General features: G+C 48.2%; 1 protein-coding gene across 1 annotated transcript; it reads left to right on the plus strand.

Moving 5' to 3' along the window:
* Positions 1-2376: 2376 nt before the first annotated feature.
* LOC121556435 lies at positions 2377-24386 on the plus strand. Its single transcript, XM_041870337.1, has 4 exons — positions 2377-2635; positions 3828-4093; positions 4439-4701; positions 23571-24386. The coding sequence occupies exons 1-4, from the start codon at positions 2509-2511 to the stop codon at positions 24064-24066; spliced, it is 1152 nt and encodes a 383-aa protein (XP_041726271.1). The 5' UTR covers positions 2377-2508; the 3' UTR covers positions 24067-24386.

The raw sequence follows: 24386 nt of genomic DNA on the forward strand, positions 1-24386 counted from the left end.
GGCCAGATGGAAGCCACTCCTCAGTAAAGGGCACATCTCTGGAGAGACCTGAAAGTAGATGTGCAGCGACGCTCCCCATCCAACCTGACAGAGCTTGAGAGGATCTGCAGAGAAGAATGGGAGAAACTCCCCAAATACAGGTGTGTCAAGGTCAAATCAAATTTGTAGCATCATACCGAAGAAGACTCTAGGCTGTAATCGCTACCAAAGGTGCTTCAACAAAGTACTGAATACTTCAACAAGGGTCTGAATACTTAAGTAAATGTTATATTTCAGTTTTATTTTTAATACATTTGCAAACATTTCTAAAAACCTGTTTTTGCTTTGTCATTATGGGGTATAGATTGATGAGAAAAAAAACAATTGTATCTATTTTAGAATAAGGCTGTAACGTAACAAAATGTGGAAAAAGTCAAGGGGTCTGAATACTTTCCAATGCATAGTAATTGAAAACAATCTACCAAATATCTAAATAAAAGGTATGTAATGCTCTCTTCTGATGCTGTAGAACTGTGTGCTTAAGATTTCAGAAGCACCAATGCAAGTAGTTGTGACAGAAATGGATTTTGGGCTGAACAGGGCGGTTTCTGTCCACGGTTCTGGACTGAACTCGGAGAAACATTGAGGAAACGATTCACCTTTCAAGCAATCTAATGACACAAGTCCGTTACATAATTAATGATTTTGACAGATTATGTGAGAGTCCTTACTATCCGGGATCATTGGGACGTCCCTACTCCATTGAAGTTAAAATGTAAAATGGTTAAGGGTTGGGTAAGGGTTAGGGTAAGGGTAGGTGTTAAGGTTAGGGTAAGAGTTTAGGGTAGGATTAGTCAACCTGGTCTCAGAGCATGTCGTATTATTCTGTACGTAAATCCGAAACACCTCATCTAGTATGATATGTTACGTTTCCTATGGTATGTATTAATTTGTGGCTGTCCATCACCAATTTCGTATGATATGTTATGAATTACAATTCGTATTATATGTTATGAATTTACAAAGCATATAATGTTACGAATTATATGTTATGAATTCTAGCTAGGTGGCTAATGAGTTAAAACGCTTAAGTTGTGTCTGATAAGATTGGAACTCGCAACCTTTGGGTTGCTAGACGTTCGCGTTATATGTTATGATACGTATGTTATGATATGTTACAAATTCTAGCTAGGTGGCTAACGTTAGCTAGCTGGCTAACGTTAGCTAGGCTAGGGGCTAGGGTTAAGTTTAGGAGTTAGGTTAAAGGGTTAGGGGAAGGGTTAGTTAACATGCTAAATAGTTGCAAAGTAGCTAAAAAGTAGTAAGTAGTTAAAGTTGCTAATTAGCTAAAATGCTAAAGTTGTCCTTGATAAGATTCGAACTCGCAACTTTTGGGTTGCTAGATGTTCATGCTATATGTAACCATACCAAAGGTAACATATCATACTATACTGAACAGAAATATAAATGCAACATGCAACAATTTCAACGATTTTACTAAGTTACAGTTCATATAAGGAAATCAGTCAATTTAAATAAATTCATTAGGCCTTAATTTCACATAACTGGGCAGGGGTGCAGCCATGGGTGGGCCTGGGAAGGCATAGGCCCACCCACTTGGGAGACTGGGCCACCCACTGGGGAGCCAGGCCCAGCCAATCAGAATGAGTTTTCCCCCACAAAAGGGCTTTATTACAGACAGAAATACTCCTCAGTTTCATCAGCTGTCTGGGTGGCTGGTCTCAGACGATCCCACAGGTGAAGAAGCCGGATGTAGAGGTCCTGGGCTGGCGTGGTTCCACGTGATCTGCGGTTGTGAGGCCGGTTGGACGTACTGCCAAATTCTCTGAAACGACGTTGGAGGTGGCTTATGGTAGAGACATTTACATTCAATAATCTGGCAACAGCTCTGGTGGACATTCCTGCAGTCTGCATGCCAATTTCATGCTCCCTCAAAACTTGAGACATCTGTGGCGTTGTGTTGTGTGACAAAACTGCAATAAAAGTGACCTTTTATTGTCCCCAGCACAAGGTGCACCTGTGTAATGATAATGCTGTTTAATCAGCTTATTGATATGCCACACCTGTCAGGTGGATTGATTATCTTGGCAAAGGAGAAACGCTCACTAACAGGGAGGTAAACAAATTTGATTAAAAAATGTTAGAGAAATAAGCTTTTTGTGCATATGGCAAATTTCTGGGATCTTTTATTTCAGCTCATGGAACATGGGACCAACACTTTACATGTTGCGTTTATATTTTTGTTCAGTATAATTTGAGTGTCCCGGATATACTTCTACTATGTTACGTCTAGTGTATGAGACCAGGCTGGGAGCTATGCGGTGCTGCGAAGCGCACCGTGCGTAGATCAGCAGAGCGAAGCATCATCGTGGTGGATAGAGGCGATAGAGACAAACAGAGGAATGGAAGACGCTGTAGCCTAGATGAATCCGACGGGCATTTCGTGGACAGCTGTGTGTCAGTAAAAATTGACACTTTGAAGCGAGAGGTGCCGTGGATGATATTCTGATGGGTTGTGGAGGAAGCCGGTCCGACACAATAATCGAACCGAGGTATCATGAAAGCTGGACCCGAGAAACCGAGTCGACATGGCTCACCAATACAGACGCCGAGGCTGCTCTCTCCACTATCAACAGTAAGAAGTGTCGTGATTGTGGAGAATATTCTGGATTTAATGCTGAAAAAATACGCAGGTTGGGTTGGGTAGCTGCTATCATTTAGCTTGCCTGAAGCTGTCCATTATATTGCTGTATAAACCTGCAGTAGTTTACCGATACTTTTTTTATTGAGGCAGTGAGTGAATCATGTATATGTTTATTGTCATGGTGAACAGCGGCAATTTGGTCTAAATATATTGGATAAAAACGGGTCAATAATAAGTAATACCGTATGCAGAATCATCTTCACACCAGTGTGGTGAGATGGCCCTTATGAACTGTGTGGTTAAGATGGTTTCAACCCACCTCTGTTACAAATGGTCAGCCTTTCAATGCCCCATTCTGTTTTCACTACAGTCAAACTACAAAAGGCAATAATCTCACTACTATTGCCAATTTGTATTGATATGTAATCCCCTACTTCTCTGTGATTTACCTAGTCAGCAAAGTACATGTTCAGGGGCATTACAGTGCCTTCAGAAAGTATTCATACCCCTTGACTTATTCCACAATTGGTTGTTTTACAACCTGAATTCGAGAGGTGCATGGGAATGGAAAATGTCTGCACTCACTAACTGGAAGTCGCTCTGGATAAGAGCGTCTGCTAAATACCAAAAAAAAAAAAAAAAAATCTAAATGGATTTTGTTTGTTGGATGTCAACCCCATCTACACACAGTACCCCATAATGACAAAGGGAAAACATGTTTTTACAATTGTTGCAAATTTATTAAAAATTAAATACAGAAATATCAAATTTACATAAGTATTCACACCCCTGAGTCAATACTTTGTAGAAGCGCCTTTGGCAGCGATTACAGCTGTGAGTCTTGCTGGGTAAGTCTCTAAGAGCTTTGCACACCTGGATTGTTCAACATTTGCCCATTTATTATTTTCTAAATTCTTCAAGCTCTGTCAAATTGGTTGTTGATCATTGCTAGACAACCATTTTCATGTCTTGCCATAGATTTTCGAGTAGATTTAAGTCAAAACTGTAACTCGGCCACTCATTTACTGTCTTTTTAGTAAGCAAGTCCGTGGTAGATTTGGCCTTGTGTTTTAGGTTATTGTCCTGCTGAAAGGTGAATTCATCCTCCAGCCTTCTTCTTCTTCTTCTTCTTCTTCTTCTTCTTCTTCTTCTTCTTCTTCTTCTTCTTCTTCTTCTTCTTCAGGTAAAGGGCTTGAGGGCATTCAGAAAGAGAAGAGGATGATGGTGACCACAGGGACCCAGTGTGGGAAGCAGACCCTCACCAGCTCTGGACCCAACCACCAGACCCTCACCAGCTCTGGACCCAACCACCAGACCCTCACCAACTCTGGACCCAACCACCAGAACCTCACCAGCTCTCGACCCAACCACCAGACCCTCACCAGGTCTGGACCCAACCACCAGACCCTCACCAGCTCTGGACCCAGCCACCGGTGGTCCTGCCACGATGTAGGCCTCACTGTATGTCCATACCAAATGGGTAGTCTCCTGACAATCAGATGATGATGGTCATAATCGGTGAAAATCAGTCTCTTGACAATGTCCTGACAATCAGTACAAACAGGAGTGGTGGGATTATCATATATAACCCATTGTTTTGTTTACTCAGTATTTATCTAAACCACAGACTAGTAGCCTATATAACATGGGTGGTTTAATGAATCAGTGTAACTCAAGATGACAGTGTGGGCCGATATACTAAACTATACTACTGTACTGGGTCTATAATACTAAATTGAAGCCTCCGTGTTATCTATGACTGTTAGGATGAAATCTTCTCTTGTCCTTTTACAGCAAACAAAAAAGGAGTCCAGAAGGAGAGCGTCTAAGGAGGTGACCGCTCCGTCTAAAGAGGTCCAAGCTGTCAGTGGCAGTGGGGATAACGTCCCACTCAGTCAGGCCTGGGATGCCGCTCCGTCTAAGGAGGTCCAAGCTGTCAGTGGCAGTGGGGATAACGTCCCACTCAGTCAGGCCTGGGATGCCGCTCCGTCTAAGGAGGTCCAAGCTGTCAGTGGCAGTGGGGATAACGTCCCACTCAGTCAGGCCTGGGATGAAAGGTGAAAACGGCTTCTCTACAGGGGAGGCTGGAGAATGATCATCTACTGTCTGGTTGAGCTGTTTACCAAAATATAGGAATACGCTTTGAGGTTTACAGATGAACCCTGATTCCTGGTGACAAAGGTTGCTTGTGTCCCAAATGGCACCCACCCTATTCCCTATATAGTGCACTACTTTAGACCAGAAATGGCACCATATTCCCTATATAGTGCACTACTTTAGACCAGAGAATGGCACCCTATTCCCTATATAGTGCACTACTTTAGACCAGAGAATGGCACCCTATTCCCTATATAGTGCACTACTTTAGACCAGAGAATGGCACCCTATTCCCTATATAGTGCACTACTTTAGACCAGAGAATGGCACCCTATTCCCTATATAGTGCACTACTTTAGACCAGAGAATGGCACCCTATTCCCTATATAGTGCACTACTTTAGACCAGAGAATGGAACCCTATTCCCTATATAGTGCACTACTTTAGACCAGAGAATGGAACCCTATTCCCTATATAGTGCACTACTTTAGACCAGAAATGGCACCATATTCCCTATGTAGTGCACTACTTTAGACCAGAGAATGGAACCCTATTCCCTATATAGTGCACTACTTTAGACCAGAGAATGGAACCCTATTCCCTATATAGTGCACTACTTTAGACCAGAGAATGGAACCCTATTCCCTATATAGTGCACTACTTTAGACCAGAGAATGGCACCCTATTCCCTATATAGTGCACTACTTTAGACCAGAGAATGGCACCCTATTCCATATATAGTGCACTACTTTAGACCAGAGAATGGCACCCTATTCCCTATATAGTGCACTACTTTAGACCAGAGAATGGCACCCTATTCCCTATATAGTGCACTACTTTAGACAAGAGAATGGCACCCTATTCCCTATATAGTGCACTACTTTAGACCAGAGAATGGCACCCTATTCCCTATATAGTGCACTACTTTAGACCAGAGAATGGCACCCTATTCCCTATATAGTGCACTACTTTAGACCAGAGAATGGCACCCTATTCCCTATATAGTGCACTACTTTAGACCAGAGAATGGCACCCTATTCCCTATATAGTGCACTATGTAGGGGATAGGGTGCCATGTGGGACTCATTCTTTATCTTCACCCCAGGGGCGTCAATTGGGTAAGGCAGATATGGCAGTCGCCGTAGGCTAGCTCAACACCAACAATTTAAAATAGGCTACTAAAATCTGCCTGAGCCCCATTAAAAGGCAAATGCAGTTTAGTGTTATTAAAGGACTGGCTTTAGGACCATGCAGAGGCCAGGGAGACCAGGGAGACCAGGGAGACCAGGGAGGCCAGGGAGGCCAGGGAGGCCAGGGAGGCCAGGGAGGCCAGGGGGGCCAGGGGGGCCAGGGAGGCCAGGGGGGCCAGGGAGGCCAGGGAGGTCAGGGAGGCCAGGAAGGCCAGGAAGGCCAGGGAGGCCAGGGAGGCCAGGGACTGGCTTTAGGACCATGCAGAGGCCGGGGAGACCAGGGAGGGCAGGGAGGCCAGGGAGGCCAGGGAGGCCAGGGAGGCCAGGGGGGCCAGGGAGGCCAGGAAGGCCAGGGAGGCCAGGGACTGGCTTTAGGACCATGCAGAGGCCAGGGAGCGAGAGGGAAGCTGTTTGATGGGCTGGCTTTAGGACCATGCAGAGGCCAGGGAGCGAGAGGGAAGCTGTTTGACTGGCTGGCTTTAGGACCATGCAGAGGCCAGGGAGCGAGAGGGAAGCTGTTTGCTGGCTGGCTTTAGGACCATGCAGAGGCCAGGGAGCGAGAGGGAAGCTGTTTGATTGGCTGGCTTTATGGAGAGCGCACACAGCTGCAGGGAACAGCGCAATAGTTTCTCCAAACAGTGCAGAGTTAAGATGTCTTTGGCTAGGGTTAGGGCTAGGGCTAGGGCTAGGGTTAGGGCTAGGGCTAGGGTTAGGGTTAGGGTTAGGGCTAGGGCTAGGGCTAGGGCTAGGGCTAGGGCTAGGGTTAGGGCTAGGGCTAGGGCTAGGGCTAGGGCTAGGGGCTAGGGGTTAGGGCTAGGGTTGGGGCTAGGGGCTAGGGTTAGGGTTAGGGGTTAGGGTTGGGGCTGGGGCTAGGGTTAGGGCTAGGGGCTAGGGTTAGGGCTAGGGCTAGGGGTTGGGGCTGGGGTTGGGGCTGGGGCTAGGGTTAGGGTTAGGGTTAGGGGCTAGGGTTAGGGGCTGGGGGCTGGGGTTGAGGGGCTGGGGGCTAGGTGGTTGGGGGCTAGGGTTGGGGCTGGGGTTAGGGTTGGAGGAGCTGAGGCTAAGGTTGGGGTTGGGGCTAGGGGTTAGGGCTAGGGGCTGAGGGCTGGGGCTAGGGCTAGGGGTTGGGGCTGGGGCTAGGGGCTGGGGTTGGTTAGGGTTAGGGTTAGGGCTAGGGTTAGGGTTGGGGTTGGGGCTAGGGGCTGGGGTTGGGGCTGGGGCTGGGGTTGGGGCTGGGGCTGGGGCTAGGTTGGGGCTGGGGTTGGGGTGGGGCTGGGTTGGGGCTAGGGGGCTGGGGCTGGGGCTAGGGGTTGGGGGCTGGGGCTGGGGGCTGGGGTTGGGGGCTGGGGCTGGGGCTAGGGGTTGGGACTGGGGCTGGGGGCTGGGGGGTGGTTGGGGTTGGCTGGGGCTGGGGGCTGGGGCTAGGGTTGGGGCTGGGGGTTGGGGCTGGGAGCTGGGGCTGGGGTTGGGGCTGGGGCTGGGGCTAGGGGTTGGGGCTGGGGTTGGGGTTAATCCCTGTGCTGATGTCTTTGGCTAGGGTTTGGGTTGGGGCTAGGGGTTGGGGTTAGGGTTGGGGTTGGGGCTAGGGGTTGGGGTTGGGGTTAGGGGCTAGGGTTAGGGGGCTAGGGCTAGGGTTGGGGCTAGGGCTGGGGTTGAGGTTAGGGTTAGGGTTAGGGTTAGGGTTGAGGTTAGGGCTAGGGTTGGTTGGGGTTAGGGTGGGGGCTAGGGTTAGGGTTAGGGCTAGGGTTAGGGGCTAGGGTTAGGGTTAGGGCTAGGGCTAGGGTTAGGGTTAGGGGTTAGGGGTTAGGGTTAGGGCTAGGGTTAGGGTTAGGGCTAGGGTTAGGATTAGGGTTAGGGTTAGGGTTAGGATTAGGGTTAGGGTTAGGGCTAGGGTTAGGGTTAGGGTTAGGGCTAGGGCTAGGGTTAGGGTTAGGGCTAGGGCTAGGGTTAGGGTTAGGGTTAGCTTTAATCCCTGTGCTGATGTCTTTGGCTAGGTAACTGCTGTTTGACTTGACATGCCACTAGACTAGAGGTTAGGGTTAGGGTTAGGGTTAGGGTTAGGGTTAGGGTTAGCTTTAATCCCTGTGCTGATGTCTTTGGCTAGGTAACTGCTGTTTGACTTGACATGCCACTAGACTAGAGGTTTAATCCCTGTGCTGAGCAGGTAGTGTGTAGCAGCTAATTACTGTGTGACGTGATTCGTAGAATGTTAAGTCCCCTATTGACTGAGGTGAATGAAGCTACAGCAACCAAGGGGATAATGGCTGGGGTCAATTTAGCTTGTTTTTGCCGTTCTCCAAATAGCTTTTTAGAATTTTTAAGTTGTGTAGAAATGCAGTAAATGAGCTTCAATTTGATAATATACCCTAGGGTTAGCTGAAATGACACCCCTGCTTCACCCCAATGCACCCTCCCTCCCTTACACAGAGAGATCGATTACACATGTGGAGGAGGTGCAGATGATTCCATTCAATGAGTCTGGAATGGACGATGCTGTCTGTCAATGGATGGATGGGTGAATTGTAGATGGATGGGTGAACTGTAGATGGATGGGTGAACTGTAGATGGATGGGTGAACTGTAGATGGATGGGTGAACTGTAGATGGATGGGTGAACTGTAGATGGATGGGTGAACTGTAGATGGATGGGTGAACTGTAGATGGATGGGTGAACTGTAGATGGATGGGTGAACTGTAGATGGATGGGTGAACTGTAGATGGATGGGTGAACTGTAGATGGATGGGTGAACTGTAGATGGATGGGTGAACTGTAGATGGATGGGTGAATTGTAGATGGATGGGTGAAACAGAGTGGGAAGTCAATTAATGATTGAAAGATGCATACATAGATAGTTGGAAACCCATTTGTGTGACTCAGTCGGTAGAGCATGGAGCATTTAACGCCAAGGGACATGGGTATGATTCCTGCTGGTGGCGACAATATGTAAAATATATACATGTTAACTGCTTTTAGTAAGGCTAGTATTTAGACACTCGTGTTGCTGGGAATTAGCTTGCAAAAAAACAGAATAATCCGCCAGAAGTTAAATATAATTCAATTTAAATTTACTCTGTCGATTGTCTGTAGGCTTGGTCCTGATGCAGGGGGGAATTAGAAAAAAACATCTAATAGAACATCAATTAAACTTTCCAAACCTGGATCTGTTGTGGACCCACTTCCTCTCCGCTTACCTCATGTCAAAATAAAAGTCCTGCATGTGTGCCATACATGCACAAAAAAGCAAGAACTTGTGGGGGACTTTTATTTTGACATGAGGTAAGCAGAGCGAAACTGACCTCGCTGAGGAACTGCATGGGTCCACAACAGACCCACGTTTGGAGAGTCTGTTTAATTATACGTTCCATTTGATATATTTTTTATTTTTTATTCCCCCCTGCATCAGGACCAAGCCTACAGACAATCGACAGAGTAAGTTCAAATGACATTTTATTTAACTTCTGGCGGACTATTCTGTTTTTTTGCAAGCTAATTCCCAGCAACACGAGTGTGTAAATACTAGTGTGTAAATACTAGTGTGTAAAAACTAGTGTGTAAAAACTAGTGTTGCTAAAAGCAGCTACACACGCATGACTAAGTCACTTTGGATAAAAGCGTCTGCTAAATGGCATATTATTGTTAGACCAAAAGTGCTGTCGACCGACGACTACAGGGGGCTTTACAACTAAATATAAATATCCCGCATGTGCCTATACAATAATATTGTCTTATTCTTCTGGGCCCGTATTCATACATCATCTCCGAGTATGAGTCCTGATCTGGGATCAGGTCCCCTCTGTCCATATAGTCTTACCCTGATCTAGGATCAGGTCCCCCCTGTCCATATAGTCTTACCCTGATCTGGGATCAGGTCCCCCCTGTCCATATAGTCTTACCCTGATCTGGGATCAGATCCCCCCTGTCCATATAGTCTTACCCTGATCTAGGATCAGGTCCCCCCTGTCCATATAGTCTTACCCTGATCTGGGATCAGGTCCCCCTGTCCATATAGTCTTACCCTGATCTAGGATCAGGTCCCCCTGTCCATATAGTCTTACCCTGATCTAGGATCAGGTCCCCCTGTCCATATAGTCTTGCCTGATCTAGGATCAGGTCCCTCTGTCCATATAGTCTTACCTGATCTAGGATCAGGTCCCCTCTGTCCATATAGTCTTACCCTGATCTAGGATCAGATCCCCCTGTCCATATAGTCTTACCCTGATCTGGGATCAGGTCCCCCTGTCCATATAGTCTTACCTGATCTAGGATCAGGTCCCCCTGTCCATATAGTCTTACCCTGATCTGGGATCAGGTCCCCCTGTCCATATAGTCTTACCCTGATCTGGGATCAGGTCCCTCTGTCCATATAGTCTTACCCTGATCTAGGATCAGGTCCCCTCTGTCCATATAGTCTTGCCCTGATCTGGGATCAGGTCCCCCTGTCCATATAGTCTTACCCTGATCTAGGATCAGGTCCCCCTGTCCATATAGTCTTACCCTGATCTGGGATCAGGTCCCCCTGTCCATATAGTCTTACCCTGATCTAGGATCAGGTCCCCCTGTCCATATAGTCTTACCTGATCTGGGATCAGGTCCCCCCTGTCCATATAGTCTTACCCTGATCTGGGATCAGGTCCCCCTGTCCATATAGTCTTACCTGATCTAGGATCAGGTCCCCTCTGTCCATATAGTCTTACCCTGATCTAGGATCAGATCCCCCCTGTCCATATAGTCTTACCCTGATCTGGGATCAGGTCCCCCCTGTCCATATAGTCTTACCCTGATCTAGGATCAGGTCCCCCCTGTCCATATAGTCTTACCCTGATCTGGGATCAGGTCCCCCTGTCCATATAGTCTTACCCTGATCTGGGATCAGGTCCCCTCTGTCCATATAGTCTTACCCTGATCTAGGATCAGGTCCCCCCTGTCCATATAGTCTTACCCTGATCTGGGATCAGGTCCCCCCCTGTCCATATAGTCTTACCCTGATCTAGGATCAGGTCCCCCTGTCCATATAGTCTTACCCTGATCTGGGATCAGGTCCCCCTGTCCATATAGTCTTACCCTGATCTAGGATCAGGTCCCCCTGTCCATATAGTCTTACCCTGATCTGGGATCAGGTCCCCCTGTCCATATAGTCTTACCCTGATCTGGGATCAGGTCCCCCTGTCCATATAGTCTTACCCTGATCTAGGATCAGGTCCCCCTGTCCATATAGTCTTACCCTGATCTGGGATCAGGTCCCCCCTGTCCATATAGTCTTACCTGATCTGGGATCAGGTCCCCCTGTCCATATAGTCTTACCCTGATCTAGGATCAGGTCCCCCTGTCCATATAGTCTTACCCCTGATCTGGGATCAGGTCCCCCTGTCCATATAGTCTTACCTGATCTAGGATCAGGTCCCCCCTGTCCATATAGTCTTACCCTGATCTAGGATCAGGTCCCCTCTGTCCATATAGTCTTACCCTGATCTGGGATCAGGTCCCCCCTGTCCATATAGTCTTACCCTGATCTAGGATCAGGTCCCCCCTGTCCATATAGTCTTACCCTGATCTGGGATCAGGTCCCCCCTGTCCATATAGTCTTACCCTGATCTGGGATCAGGTCCCCCCTGTCCATATAGTCTTACCCTGATCTAGGATCAGGTCCCCTCTGTCCATATAGTCTTACCCTGATCTAGGATCAGGTCCCCCTGTCCATATAGTCTTACCCTGATCTGGGATCAGGTCCCCCTGTCCATATAGTCTTACCCCTGATCTGGGATCAGGTCCCCTCTGTCCATATAGTCTTACCCTGATCTGGGATCAGGTCCACCCTGTCCATATAGTCTTACCCTGATCTAGGATCAGGTCCCCCCTGTCCATATAGTCTTACCCTGATCTGGGATCAGGTCCCCCCTGTCCATATAGTCTACCCTGATCTAGGATCAGGTCCCCCCTGTCCATATAGTCTTACCCTGATCTGGGATCAGGTCCCCTCTGTCCATATAGTCTTACCCTGATCTGGGATCAGATCCCCCCTGTCCATATAGTCTTACCCTGATCTGGGATCAGGTCCCCCCTGTCCATATAGTCTTACCCTGATCTGGGATCAGGTCCCCCTGTCCATATAGTCTTACCCTGATCTGGGATCAGATCCCCCTGTCCATATAGTCTTACCTGATCTAGGATCAGGTATCCCCTGTCCATATAGTCTTACCCTGATCTGGGATCAGGTATCCCCCCTGTCCATATAGTCTTACCCTGATCTAGGATCAGGTCCCCTCTGTCCATATAGTCTTACCCTGATCTAGGATCAGGTCCCCCCTGTCCATATAGTCTTACCCTGATCTGGGATCAGATCCCCCCTGTCCATATAGTCTTACCCTGATCTGGGATCAGATCCCCCCTGTCCATATAGTCTTACCCTGATCTAGGTCAGGTCCCCCCTGTCCATATAGTCTTACCCTGATCTGGGATCAGATCCCCCCTGTCCATATAGTCTTACCCTGATCTGGGATCAGGTATCCCCTGTCCATATAGTCTTACCCTGATCTGGGATCAGGTCCCCCCTGTCCATATAGTCTTACCCTGATCTAGGATCAGATCCCCCCTGTCCATATAGTCTTACCCTGATCTGGGATCAGGTATCCCCTGTCCATATAGTCTTACCCTGATCTGGGATCAGGTCCCCCCTGTCCATATAGTCTTACCCTGATCTGGGATCAGATCCCCCTGTCCATATAGTCTTACCCTGATCTGGGATCAGATCCCCCTGTCCATGTAGTCTTACCCTGATCTAGGATCAGGTCCCCCTGTCCATATAGTCTTACCCTGATCTGGGATCAGATCCCCCCTGTCCATATAGTCTTACCCTGATCTAGGGATCAGGTCCCCCCTGTCCATATAGTCTTACCCTGATCTGGGATCAGGTCCCCCCTGTCCATATAGTCTTACCCCTGATCTGGGATCAGGTCCCCCCTGTCCATATAGTCTTACCCCTGATCTGGGATCAGATCCCCCTGTCCATATAGTCTTACCCTGATCTGGGATCAGGTCCCCCTGTCCATATAGTCTTACCCTGATCTGGGATCAGGTCCCCCTGTCCATATAGTCTTACCCTGATCTGGGATCAGATCCCCCTGTCCATATAGTCTTACCCTGATCTAGGATCAGATCCCCCCTGTCCATATAGTCTTACCTGATCTGGGATCAGGTCCCCCTGTCCATATAGTCTTACCCTGATCTGGGATCAGGTCCCCCTGTCCATATAGTCTTACCCTGATCTGGGATCAGGTCCCCCTGTCCATATAGTCTTACCCTGATCTGGGATCAGATCCCCCTGTCCATATAGTCTTACCCTGATCTAGGATCAGATCCCCCTGTCCATATAGTCTTACCCTGATCTGGGATCAGGTCCCCCTGTCCATATAGTCTTACCCTGATCTGGGATCAGATCCCCCTGTCCATATAGTCTTACCCTGATCTGGGATCAGGTCCCCCTGTCCATATAGTCTTACCCTGATCTGGGATCAGGTCCCCTCTGTCCATATAGTCTTACCCCTGATCTGGGATCAGGTCCCCCTGTCCATATAGTCTTACCCTGATCTAGGATCAGGTCCCCTCTGTCCATATAGTCTTACCCTGATCTGGGGATCAGGTCCCCTCTGTCCATATAGTCTTACCCTGATCTAGGATCAGGTCCCCCTGTCCATATAGTCTTACCTGATCTGGGATCAGGTCCCCCCTGTCCATATAGTCTTACCCTGATCTGGGATCAGGTCCCCCTGTCCATATAGTCTTACCCTGATCTGGGATCAGGTCCCCTCTGTCCATATAGTCTTACCTGATCTGGATCAGGTCCCCCCTGTCCATATAGTCTTACCCTGATCTGGGATCAGGTCCCTCTGTCCATATAGTCTTACCCTGATCTGGGATCAGGTCCCTCTGTCCATATAGTCTTACCCTGATCTAGGATCAGGTCCCCCCTGTCCATATAGTCTTACCCTGATCTGGGATCAGGTCCCCTCTGTCCATATAGTCTTACCCTGATCTGGGATCAGGTCCCCTCTGTCCATATAGTCTTACCCTGATCTAGGATCAGGTCCCCCCTGTCCATATAGTCTTACCCTGATCTGGGATCAGGTCCCCTCTGTCCATATAGTCTTACCCTGATCTGGGATCAGGTCCCCTCTGTCCATATAGTCTTACCCTGATCTAGGATCAGGTCCCCCCTGTCCATATAGTCTTACCCTGATCTGGGATCAGATCCCCCCTGTCCATATAGTCTACCCTGATCTGGGATCAGGTCCCCCCTGTCCATATAGTCTTACCCTGATCTGGGATCAGATCCCCTCTGTCCATATAGTCTTACCCTGATCTGGGATCAGGTCCCCTCTGTCCATATAGTCTTACCCTGATCTGGGATCAGATCCCCCCTGTCCATATAGTCTACCCTGATCTGGGATCAGGTATCCCCTGTCCATATAGTCTTACCCTGATCTAGGATCAGGTCCCCCCTGTCCATATAGTCTTACCCTGATCTGGGATCAGGTATCCCCTGTCCATATAGTCTTACCCTGATCTGGGATCAGATCCCCCCTGTCCATATAGTCTTACCCTGATCTGGGATCAGGTCCCCCCTGTCCATATAGTCTTACCCTGATCTGGGATCAGATCCCCCCTGTCCATATAGTCTTACCCTGATCTGGGATCAGATCCCCCCTGTCCATATAGTCTTACCCTGATCTGGGATCAGATCCCCCCTGTCCATATAGTCTTACCCTGATCTGGGATCAGGTATCCCCTGTCCATATAGTCTTACCCTGATCTAGGATCAGATCCCCTCTGTCCATATAGTCTTACCCTGATCTGGGATCAGGTATCCCCTGTCCATATAGTCTTACCCTGATCTGGGATCAGGTATCCCCTGTCCATATAGTCTTACCCTGATCTAGGATCAGGTATCCCCTGTCCATATAGTCTTACCCTGATCTAGGATCAGGTCCCCCCTGTCCATATAGTCTTACCCTGATCTAGGATCAGGTATCCCCCTGTCCATATAGTCTTACCCTGATCTGGGATCAGGTATCCCCTGTCCATATAGTCTTACCCTGATCTAGGATCAGGTATCCCCTGTCCATATAGTCTTACCCTGATCTAGGATCAGGTATCCCCTGTCCATATAGTCTTACCCTGATCTAGGGATCAGGTACCCCCCTGTCCATATAGTCTTACCCTGATCTAGGATCAGGTATCCCTGTCCATATAGTCTTGCCTGATCTGGGATCAGGTATCCCCTGTCCATATAGTCTTACCCTGATCTGGGATCAGGTATCCCCCTGTCCATATAGTCTTACCCTGATCTAGGATCAGGTCCCTCTGTCCATATAGTCTTACCCTGATCTGGGATCAGGTCCCCCTGTCCATATAGTCTTACCCTGATCTGGGATCAGGTCCCCCTGTCCATATAGTCTTACCCTGATCTGGGATCAGATCCCCCTGTCCATATAGTCTTACCTGATCTGGGATCAGGTCCCCCTGTCCATATAGTCTTACCCTGATCTGGGATCAGGTCCCCCCTGTCCATATAGTCTTACCCTGATCTGGGATCAGGTCCCCCCTGTCCATATAGTCTTACCCTGATCTAGGATCAGGTCCCCTCTGTCCATATAGTCTTACCCTGATCTGGGATCAGGTCCCCTCTGTCCATATAGTCTTACCCTGATCTAGGATCAGGTCCCCCTGTCCATATAGTCTTGCCACAGTCTGGGATCAGGTCCCCCCTGTCCATATAGTCTTACCCTGATCTGGGATCAGGTCCCCTCTGTCCATATAGTCTTACCCTGATCTGGGATCAGGTCCCCTCTGTCCATATAGTCTTACCCTGATCTGGGATCAGGTCCCCCCTGTCCATATAGTCTTACCCTGATCTGGGATCAGGTCCCCTCTGTCCATATAGTCTTACCCTGATCTGGGATCAGGTCCCCTCTGTCCATATAGTCTTACCCTGATCTGGGATCAGGTCCCCCTGTCCATATAGTCTTACCCTGATCTGGGATCAGGTCCCTCTGTCCATATAGTCTTACCTGATCTGGGATCAGGTCCCCCTGTCCATATAGTCTTACCCTGATCTAGGATCAGGTCCCCTCTGTCCATATAGTCTTACCCTGATCTGGGATCAGGTCCCCTCTGTCCATATAGTCTTACCCTGATCTGGGATCAGGTCCCTCTGTCCATATAGTCTGCCTGATCTGGGATCAGGTCCCCCCTGTCCATATAGTCTACCCTGATCTGGGATCAGGTCCCCCCTGTCCATATAGTCTTACCCTGATCTGGGATCAGATCCCCTCTGTCCATATAGTCTTACCCTGATCTGGGATCAGGTCCCCTCTGTCCATATAGTCTTACCCTGATCTGGGATCAGATCCCCCCTGTCCATATAGTCTACCCTGATCTGGGATCAGGTATCCCCTGTCCATATAGTCTTACCCTGATCTGGGATCAGGTCCCCCCTGTCCATATAGTCTTACCCTGATCTGGGATCAGGTATCCCCTGTCCATATAGTCTTACCCTGATCTGGGATCAGATCCCCCCTGTCCATATAGTCTTACCCCTGATCTGGGATCAGGTCCCCCTGTCCATATAGTCTTACCCTGATCTGGGATCAGATCCCCCCTGTCCATATAGTCTTACCCTGATCTGGGATCAGATCCCCCCTGTCCATATAGTCTTACCCTGATCTGGGATCAGATCCCCCCTGTCCATATAGTCTTACCCTGATCTGGGATCAGGTATCCCCTGTCCATATAGTCTTACCCTGATCTAGGATCAGATCCCCTCTGTCCATATAGTCTTACCCTGATCTGGGATCAGGTATCCCCTGTCCATATAGTCTTACCCTGATCTGGGATCAGGTATCCCCTGTCCATATAGTCTTACCCTGATCTAGGATCAGGTATCCCCTGTCCATATAGTCTTACCCTGATCTAGGGATCAGGTCCCCCTGTCCATATAGTCTTACCCTGATCTAGGGATCAGGTATCCCCCCTGTCCATATAGTCTTACCCTGATCTGGGATCAGGTATCCCCTGTCCATATAGTCTTACCTGATCTAGGATCAGGTATCCCCTGTCCATATAGTCTTACCCTGATCTAGGATCAGGTATCCCCCTGTCCATATAGTCTTACCTGATCTAGGATCAGGTCCCCCTGTCCATATAGTCTTACCCTGATCTAGGGATCAGGTATCCCCTGTCCATATAGTCTTACCTGATCTAGGATCAGGTATCCCCCTGTCCATATAGTCTTACCCTGATCTGGGATCAGGTATCCCTGTCCATATAGTCTTACCCTGATCTGGGATCAGGTATCCCCCTGTCCATATAGTCTTACCCTGATCTAGGGATCAGGTCCCCTCTGTCCATATAGTCTTACCCTGATCTAGGATCAGGTCCCCCCTGTCCATATGGTCTTACCTGATCTAGGGATCAGGTATCCCCTGTCCATATAGTCTTACCTGATCTAGGGATCAGGTATCCCCTGTCCATATAGTCTTACCCTGATCTGGGATCAGGTATCCCCTGTCCATATAGTCTTACCCTGATCTAGGATCAGGTATCCTCTGTCCATATAGTCTTACCCTGATCTGGGATCAGTGTATCCCCTGTCCATATAGTCTTACCTGATCTAGGATCAGGTCCCCCTGTCCATATAGTCTTACCTGATCTGGGATCAGGTATCCCTGTCCATATAGTCTTACCTGATCTGGGATCAGGTATCCCCCTGTCCATATGGTCTTGCCTGATCTAGGATCAGGTATCCCCTGTCCATATAGTCTTACCCTGATCTAGGATCAGGTATCCTCTGTCCATATAGTCTTACCCTGATCTAGGATCAGGTATCCTCTGTCCATATAGTCTTACCCTGATCTAGGATCAGGTATCCCCCCTGTCCATATAGTCTTACCCTGATCTGGGATCAGGTCCCCCCTGTCCATATAGTCTTACCCTGATCTGGGATCAGGTCCCCCCTGTCCATATAGTCTTACCCTGATCTAGGATCAGGTCCCCCCTGTCCATATAGTCTTACCCTGATCTAGGATCAGGTCCCCCCTGTCCATATAGTCTTACCCTGATCTGGGATCAGGTATCCCCTGTCCATATAGTCTTACCCTGATCTGGGATCAGGTATCCCCTGTCCATATAGTCTTACCTGATCTGGGATCAGGTATCCCCTGTCCATATAGTCTTACCCTGATCTAGGATCAGGTATCCCCTGTCCATATAGTCTTACCCCTGATCTGGGATCAGGTATCCCCTGTCCATATAGTCTTACCCTGATCTAGGATCAGGTATCCCCTGTCCATATAGTCTTACTCTGATCTAGGATCAGGTATCCCCTGTCCATATAGTCTTACCCTGATCTGGGATCAGGTATCCCCTGTCCATATAGTCTTACCCTGATCTGGGATCAGGTATCCCCTGTCCATGTAGTGTTACCCTGATCTGGGATCAGGTATCCTCTGTCCATATAGTCTTACCTGATCTAGGGATCAGGTATCCCCTGTCCATATAGTCTTACTCTGATCTAGGATCAGGTATCCCTGTCCATATAGTCTTACCCTGATCTGGGATCAGGTATCCCCCTGTCCATATAGTCTTACTCCTGATCTAGGGATCAGGTATCCCCTGTCCATATAGTCTTACCTGATCTGGGATCAGGTATCCCTGTCCATATAGTCTTACCCTGATCTGGGATCAGGTATCCCCTGTCCATATAGTCTTACCCTGATCTAGGATCAGGTATCCCCTGTCCATATAGTCTTACCCTGATATAGGATCAGGTATCCCCTGTCCATATAGTCTTACCCTGATCTAGGGATCAGGTATCCCTGTCCATATAGTCTTACCCTGATCTAGGATCAGGTATCCCTGTCCATATAGTCTTACCCTGATCTGGGATCAGGTATCCCCTGTCCATATAGTCTTACCCTGATCTGGGATCAGGTATCCCCCTGTCCATATAGTCTTACCCTGATCTAGGATCAGGTATCCCCTGTCCATATAGTCTTACCCTGATCTAGGATCAGGTATCCCCTGTCCATATAGTCTTACCTGATCTAGGATCAGGTATCCCTGTCCATATAGTCTTACCTGATCTGGGATCAGGTATCCCCCTGTCCATATAGTCTTACCCTGATCTGGGATCAGGTATCCCCTGTCCATATAGTCTTACCCTGATCTGGGATCAGGTATCCCCTGTCCATATAGTCTTACCCTGATCTAGGATCAGGTATCCCCTGTCCATATAGTCTTACCCTGATCTAGGATCAGGTATCCCCTGTCCATATAGTCTTACCCTGATCTAGGATCAGGTATCCCCTGTCCATATAGTCTTACCCTGATCTGGGATCAGGTATCCCCCCTGTCCATATAGTCTTACCCTGATCTGGGATCAGGTATCCCCCCTGTCCATATAGTCTTACCCTGATCTAGGATCAGGTCCCCCCTGTCCATATAGTCTTACCCTGATCTGGGGATCAGGTATCCCCCTGTCCATATAGTCTTACCCTGATCTGGGATCAGGTATCCCCTGTCCATATAGTCTTACCCTGATCCAGGATCAGGTATCCCCTGTCCATATAGTCTTACCTGATCTAGGATCAGGTATCCCCTGTCCATATAGTCTTACCTGATCTGGGATCAGGTATCCCCTGTCCATATAGTCTTACCTGATCTGGGATCAGGTATCCCCCTGTCCATATGGTCTTACCCTGATCTGGGATCAGGTATCCCCCTGTCCATATAGTCTTACCCTGATCTGGGATCAGGTATCCCCCTGTCCATATAGTCTTACCCTGATCTAGGATCAGGTATCCCCCTGTCCATATAGTCTTACCCTGATCTAGGATCAGGTATCCCCTGTCCATATAGTCTTACCCTGATCTGGGATCAGGTATCCCCCTGTCCATATAGTCTTACCCTGATCTGGGATCAGGTATCCCCCTGTCCATATAGTCTTACCCTGATCTGGGATCAGGTATCCCCCTGTCCATATAGTCTTACCTGATCTAGGATCAGGTATCCCCCTGTCCATAGTCTTCCCTGATCTAGGATCAGGTATCCCCTGTCCATATAGTCTTGCCTGATCTGGGATCAGGTATCCCCTGTCCATATAGTCTTACCCTGATCTGGGATCAGGTATCCCCTGTCCATATAGTCTTACCCTGATCTAGGATCAGGTATCCCTGTCCATATAGTCTTACCTGATCTAGGATCAGGTATCCCCTGTCCATATAGTCTTACCCTGATCTGGGATCAGGTATCCCCTGTCCATATAGTCTTACCCTGATCTGGGATCAGGTATCCCCCTGTCCATATAGTCTTACCCTGATCTGGGATCAGGTATCCCCCTGTCCATATAGTCTTACCCTGATCTGGGATCAGGTATCCCCTGTCCATATAGTCTTACCCTGATCTAGGATCAGGTATCCCCTGTCCATATAGTCTTACCCTGATCTAGGATCAGGTATCCCCTGTCCATATAGTCTTACCCTGATCTGGGATCAGGTATCCCCTGTCCATATAGTCTTACCCTGATCTGGGATCAGGTATCCCCTGTCCATATAGTCTTACCCTGATCTGGGATCAGGTATCCCCCCTGTCCATATAGTCTTACCCTGATCTGGGATCAGGTATCCCCCTGTCCATATAGTCTTACCCTGATCTAGGATCAGGTATCCCCCTGTCCATATAGTCTTACCCTGATCTAGGATCCAGGTATCCCCTGTCCATATAGTCTTACCCTGATCTAGGATCAGGTATCCCCTGTCCATATAGTCTTACCCTGATCTAGGATCAGGTATCCCCTGTCCATATAGTCTTACCTGATCTAGGATCAGGTATCCCCTGTCCATATAGTCTTACCCTGATCTAGGATCAGGTATCCCCTGTCCATATAGTCTTACCCTGATCTAGGATCAGGTATCCCCTGTCCATATAGTCTTACCCTGATCTAGGATCAGGTATCCCCTGTCCATATAGTCTTACCCTGATCTAGGATCAGGTATCCCCTGTCCATATAGTCTTACCCTGATCTAGGATCAGGTATCCCTGTCCATATAGTCTTACCCTGATCTGGGATCAGGTATCCCCTGTCCATATAGTCTTACCCTGATCTGGGATCAGGTATCCCCCTGTCCATATAGTCTTGCCCTGATCTAGGATCAGGTATCCCCCTGTCCATATAGTCTTACCCTGATCTAGGATCAGGTATCCCTGTCCATATAGTCTTACCCTGATCTAGGATCAGGTATCCCCTGTCCATATAGTCTTACCCTGATCTAGGATCAGGTATCCCTGTCCATATAGTCTTACCCTGATCTAGGATCAGTGTATCCCCTGTCCATATAGTCTTACCCTGATCTAGGATCAGGTATCCCCTGTCCATATAGTCTTACCCTGATCTAGGATCAGGTATCCCCTGTCCATATAGTCTTACCCTGATCTAGGGATCAGGTATCCCCTGTCCATATAGTCTTACCCTGATCTAGGATCAGGTATCCCTGTCCATATAGTCTTACCTGATCTAGGATCAGGTATCCCCTGTCCATATAGTCTTACCCTGATCTGGGATCAGGTATCCCCCCTGTCCATATAGTCTTACCCTGATCTGGGATCAGGTATCCCCCCTGTCCATATAGTCTTACCCTGATCTGGGATCAGGTATCCCCTGTCCATATAGTCTTACCCTGATCTGGGATCAGGTATCCCTGTCCATATAGTCTTACCCTGATCTAGGGATCAGGTATCCCCCTGTCCATATAGTCTTGCCTGATCTGGGATCAGGTATCCCCCTGTCCATATAGTCTTACCCTGATCTGGGATCAGGTATCCCCTGTCCATATAGTCTTACCCTGATCTGGGATCAGGTATCCCCCCTGTCCATATAGTCTTCCCTGATCTGGGATCAGGTATCCCCCTGTCCATATAGTCTTACCCTGATCTAGGATCAGGTATCCCCCTGTCCATATAGTCTTACCCTGATCTGGGATCAGGTATCCCCCTGTCCATATAGTCTTACCCTGATCTAGGATCAGGTATCCCCTGTCCATATAGTCTTACCCTGATCTAGGATCAGGTATCCCCTGTCCATATAGTCTTACCCTGATCTAGGATCAGGTATCCCCCTGTCCATATAGTCTTACCTGATCTAGGATCAGGTATCCCCCTGTCCATATAGTCTTACCCTGATCTAGGATCAGGTATCCCCCTGTCCATATAGTCTTACCCTGATCTAGGATCAGGTATCCCCTGTCCATATAGTCTTACCCTGATCTGGGATCAGGTATCCCCCCTGTCCATATAGTCTTACCCTGATCTAGGATCAGGTATCCCCCCTGTCCATATAGTCTTACCCTGATCTAGGATCAGGTATCCCCCCTGTCCATATAGTCTTACCCTGATCTGGGATCAGGTATCCCCTGTCCATATAGTCTTACTCTGATCTAGGATCAGGTCCCCCCTGTCCATATAGTCTTACCCTGATCTGGGATCAGGTATCCCCTGTCCATATAGTCTTACCCTGATCTAGGATCAGGTCCCCTCTGTCCATATAGTCTTACCCTGATCTAGGATCAGGTATCCCCTGTCCATGTAGTCTTACCCTGATCTAGGATCAGGTATCCCCTGTCCATATAGTCTTACCCTGATCTAGGATCAGGTATCCCCTGTCCATATAGTCTTACCCTGATCTGGGATCAGGTATCCCCTGTCCATATAGTCTTACCCTGATCTAGGATCAGGTATCCCCTGTCCATATAGTCTTACCCTGATCTGGGATCAGGTCCCCCCTGTCCATATAGTCTTACCCTGATCTGGGATCAGGTATCCCCCCTGTCCATATAGTCTTACTCATTATAATCTAAAAGTCTAAACTGATCCTAGATCAGCAGTACTACTCTGAGATGCTTTATGAATACAGGCCCTGATTTGTTGTTGTTTTGTTCTTGTAAATATGATAAACTGCTCTGTAATGGGGTCTTAGTGGTTTTAATCAGTGGACAAAGTAATCTATCTCAAGACAAGCTTCTGAAGAAAATGTTTTTAATTTGAAGTTTTTGCCACCTGTGTTTTACAGTATGTGTTTGAAGTTTGAACCATCTGAGCCTTATAAAGTGGTTTCATCTGACCAAGCAATGTTTGTTGATGACTGATCGTTTTTTAGCCTCTTTTCCTGGGTCCTCTTTTCCTGGGTCCTCTTTTCCTGGGTCCTCTTTTCCTGGGTCCTCTTTTCCTGGGTCCTCTTTTCCTGGGTCCTCTTTTCCTGGGTCATCTTTTCTGGGGTTTCAATCTGGGGCTCATCTTTCCTTCCTCCCTTCCTTGAAGTAATAATCCCTGATTAGAATGTCTAAATGGCTGGAAAGGTGAAAGGTCATCTGGTGGAGCCCTTGCATACACCTTCTTCTTCGTGAAATGGGAAAAACAACACACAGCCTGAGAGGACGTTACTGCTCCTGACAGTACTTCATGCAGCCCTTCACTCCCAAGAATCATTCGGCTGCAGCTACAACCATAGCGATCCTTCCTGAGTTCTTATCCAGTCCTGTACTGCAGTTTATCACCGTAGCAATAAATGGCAAAAATTCCACCTTTTTCATTCTAAGGGTATTTGTATCCTGCGTCTGGCCAACGGTTACCCGCAGCAATGGACAGCGATGTCTCCATGGCAGCCAGACCAGATGTCTCCATGGCAGCCAGACCAGATGTCTACATGGCAGCCAGACCAGATGTCTCCATGGCAGCCAGACCAGATGTCTCCATGGCAGCCAGACCAGATGTCTCCATGGCAGCCAGACCAGATGTCTCCATGGCAGCCAGACCCGATGTATCCATGGCAGCCAGACCAGATGTATCCATGGCAGCCAGACCAGATGTATCCATGGCAGCCAGACCAGATGTCTCCATGGCAGCCAGACCAGATGTCTCCATGGCAGCCAGACCAGATGTCTCCATGGCAGCCAGACCAGATGTCTCCATGGCAGCCAGACCACTTCCGCTTCTTCAGCAGAACAGCTCTTATCCTACAATCTCTGGTTCTTTAACCCTTACTGGGCTTTCAGGGAACTCATGTATAAAAGTCCCCCACAAATCTACAGTTGAGACCTTCAATGTCATCTTCTTCCGCAAAAGAATCACTCATGTCCATCTCTCTGCAAACATTCATCACATGTCCAAATTCTTTGCAATTGGAACACTCCAACACTATGGGGATATATGCCCTCACAGGGAACCTCATATATCGTATCTTGACATGTGTAGGGAGCACTTGCATACACCTGTCCAATCAGTGATTACTTAAAGGAAAGGAGGAAGGCAGAGTGCACTTTGAAATAATTGGAATGGGGCCTGTGATTTCAACATGGCAGGAATGTTTGAAGTGAATGGAACATTTTATTTATTTATTTTACCTTTATTTAACT

This window comes from Coregonus clupeaformis, unplaced genomic scaffold (genome assembly GCF_020615455.1).
Source record: "Coregonus clupeaformis isolate EN_2021a unplaced genomic scaffold, ASM2061545v1 scaf0055, whole genome shotgun sequence".
Lineage (NCBI taxonomy): Eukaryota > Metazoa > Chordata > Actinopteri > Salmoniformes > Salmonidae > Coregonus > Coregonus clupeaformis.

Bases quoted from the DNA above. Each gene is read 5' to 3' on its own strand.
- LOC121556435 (XM_041870337.1), top strand. From the start codon at position 2,509: ATGGGTTGTGGAGGAAGCCGGTCCGACACAATAATCGAACCGAGGTAT. The intron at 4,094-4,438 runs GTAGGCCTCACT...GTCCTTTTACAG, and splicing joins ACCGGTGGTCCTGCCACGAT to CAAACAAAAAAGGAGTCCAG. The intron at 4,702-23,570 runs GTGAAAACGGCT...TTTCATTCTAAG, and splicing joins AGTCAGGCCTGGGATGAAAG to GGTATTTGTATCCTGCGTCT.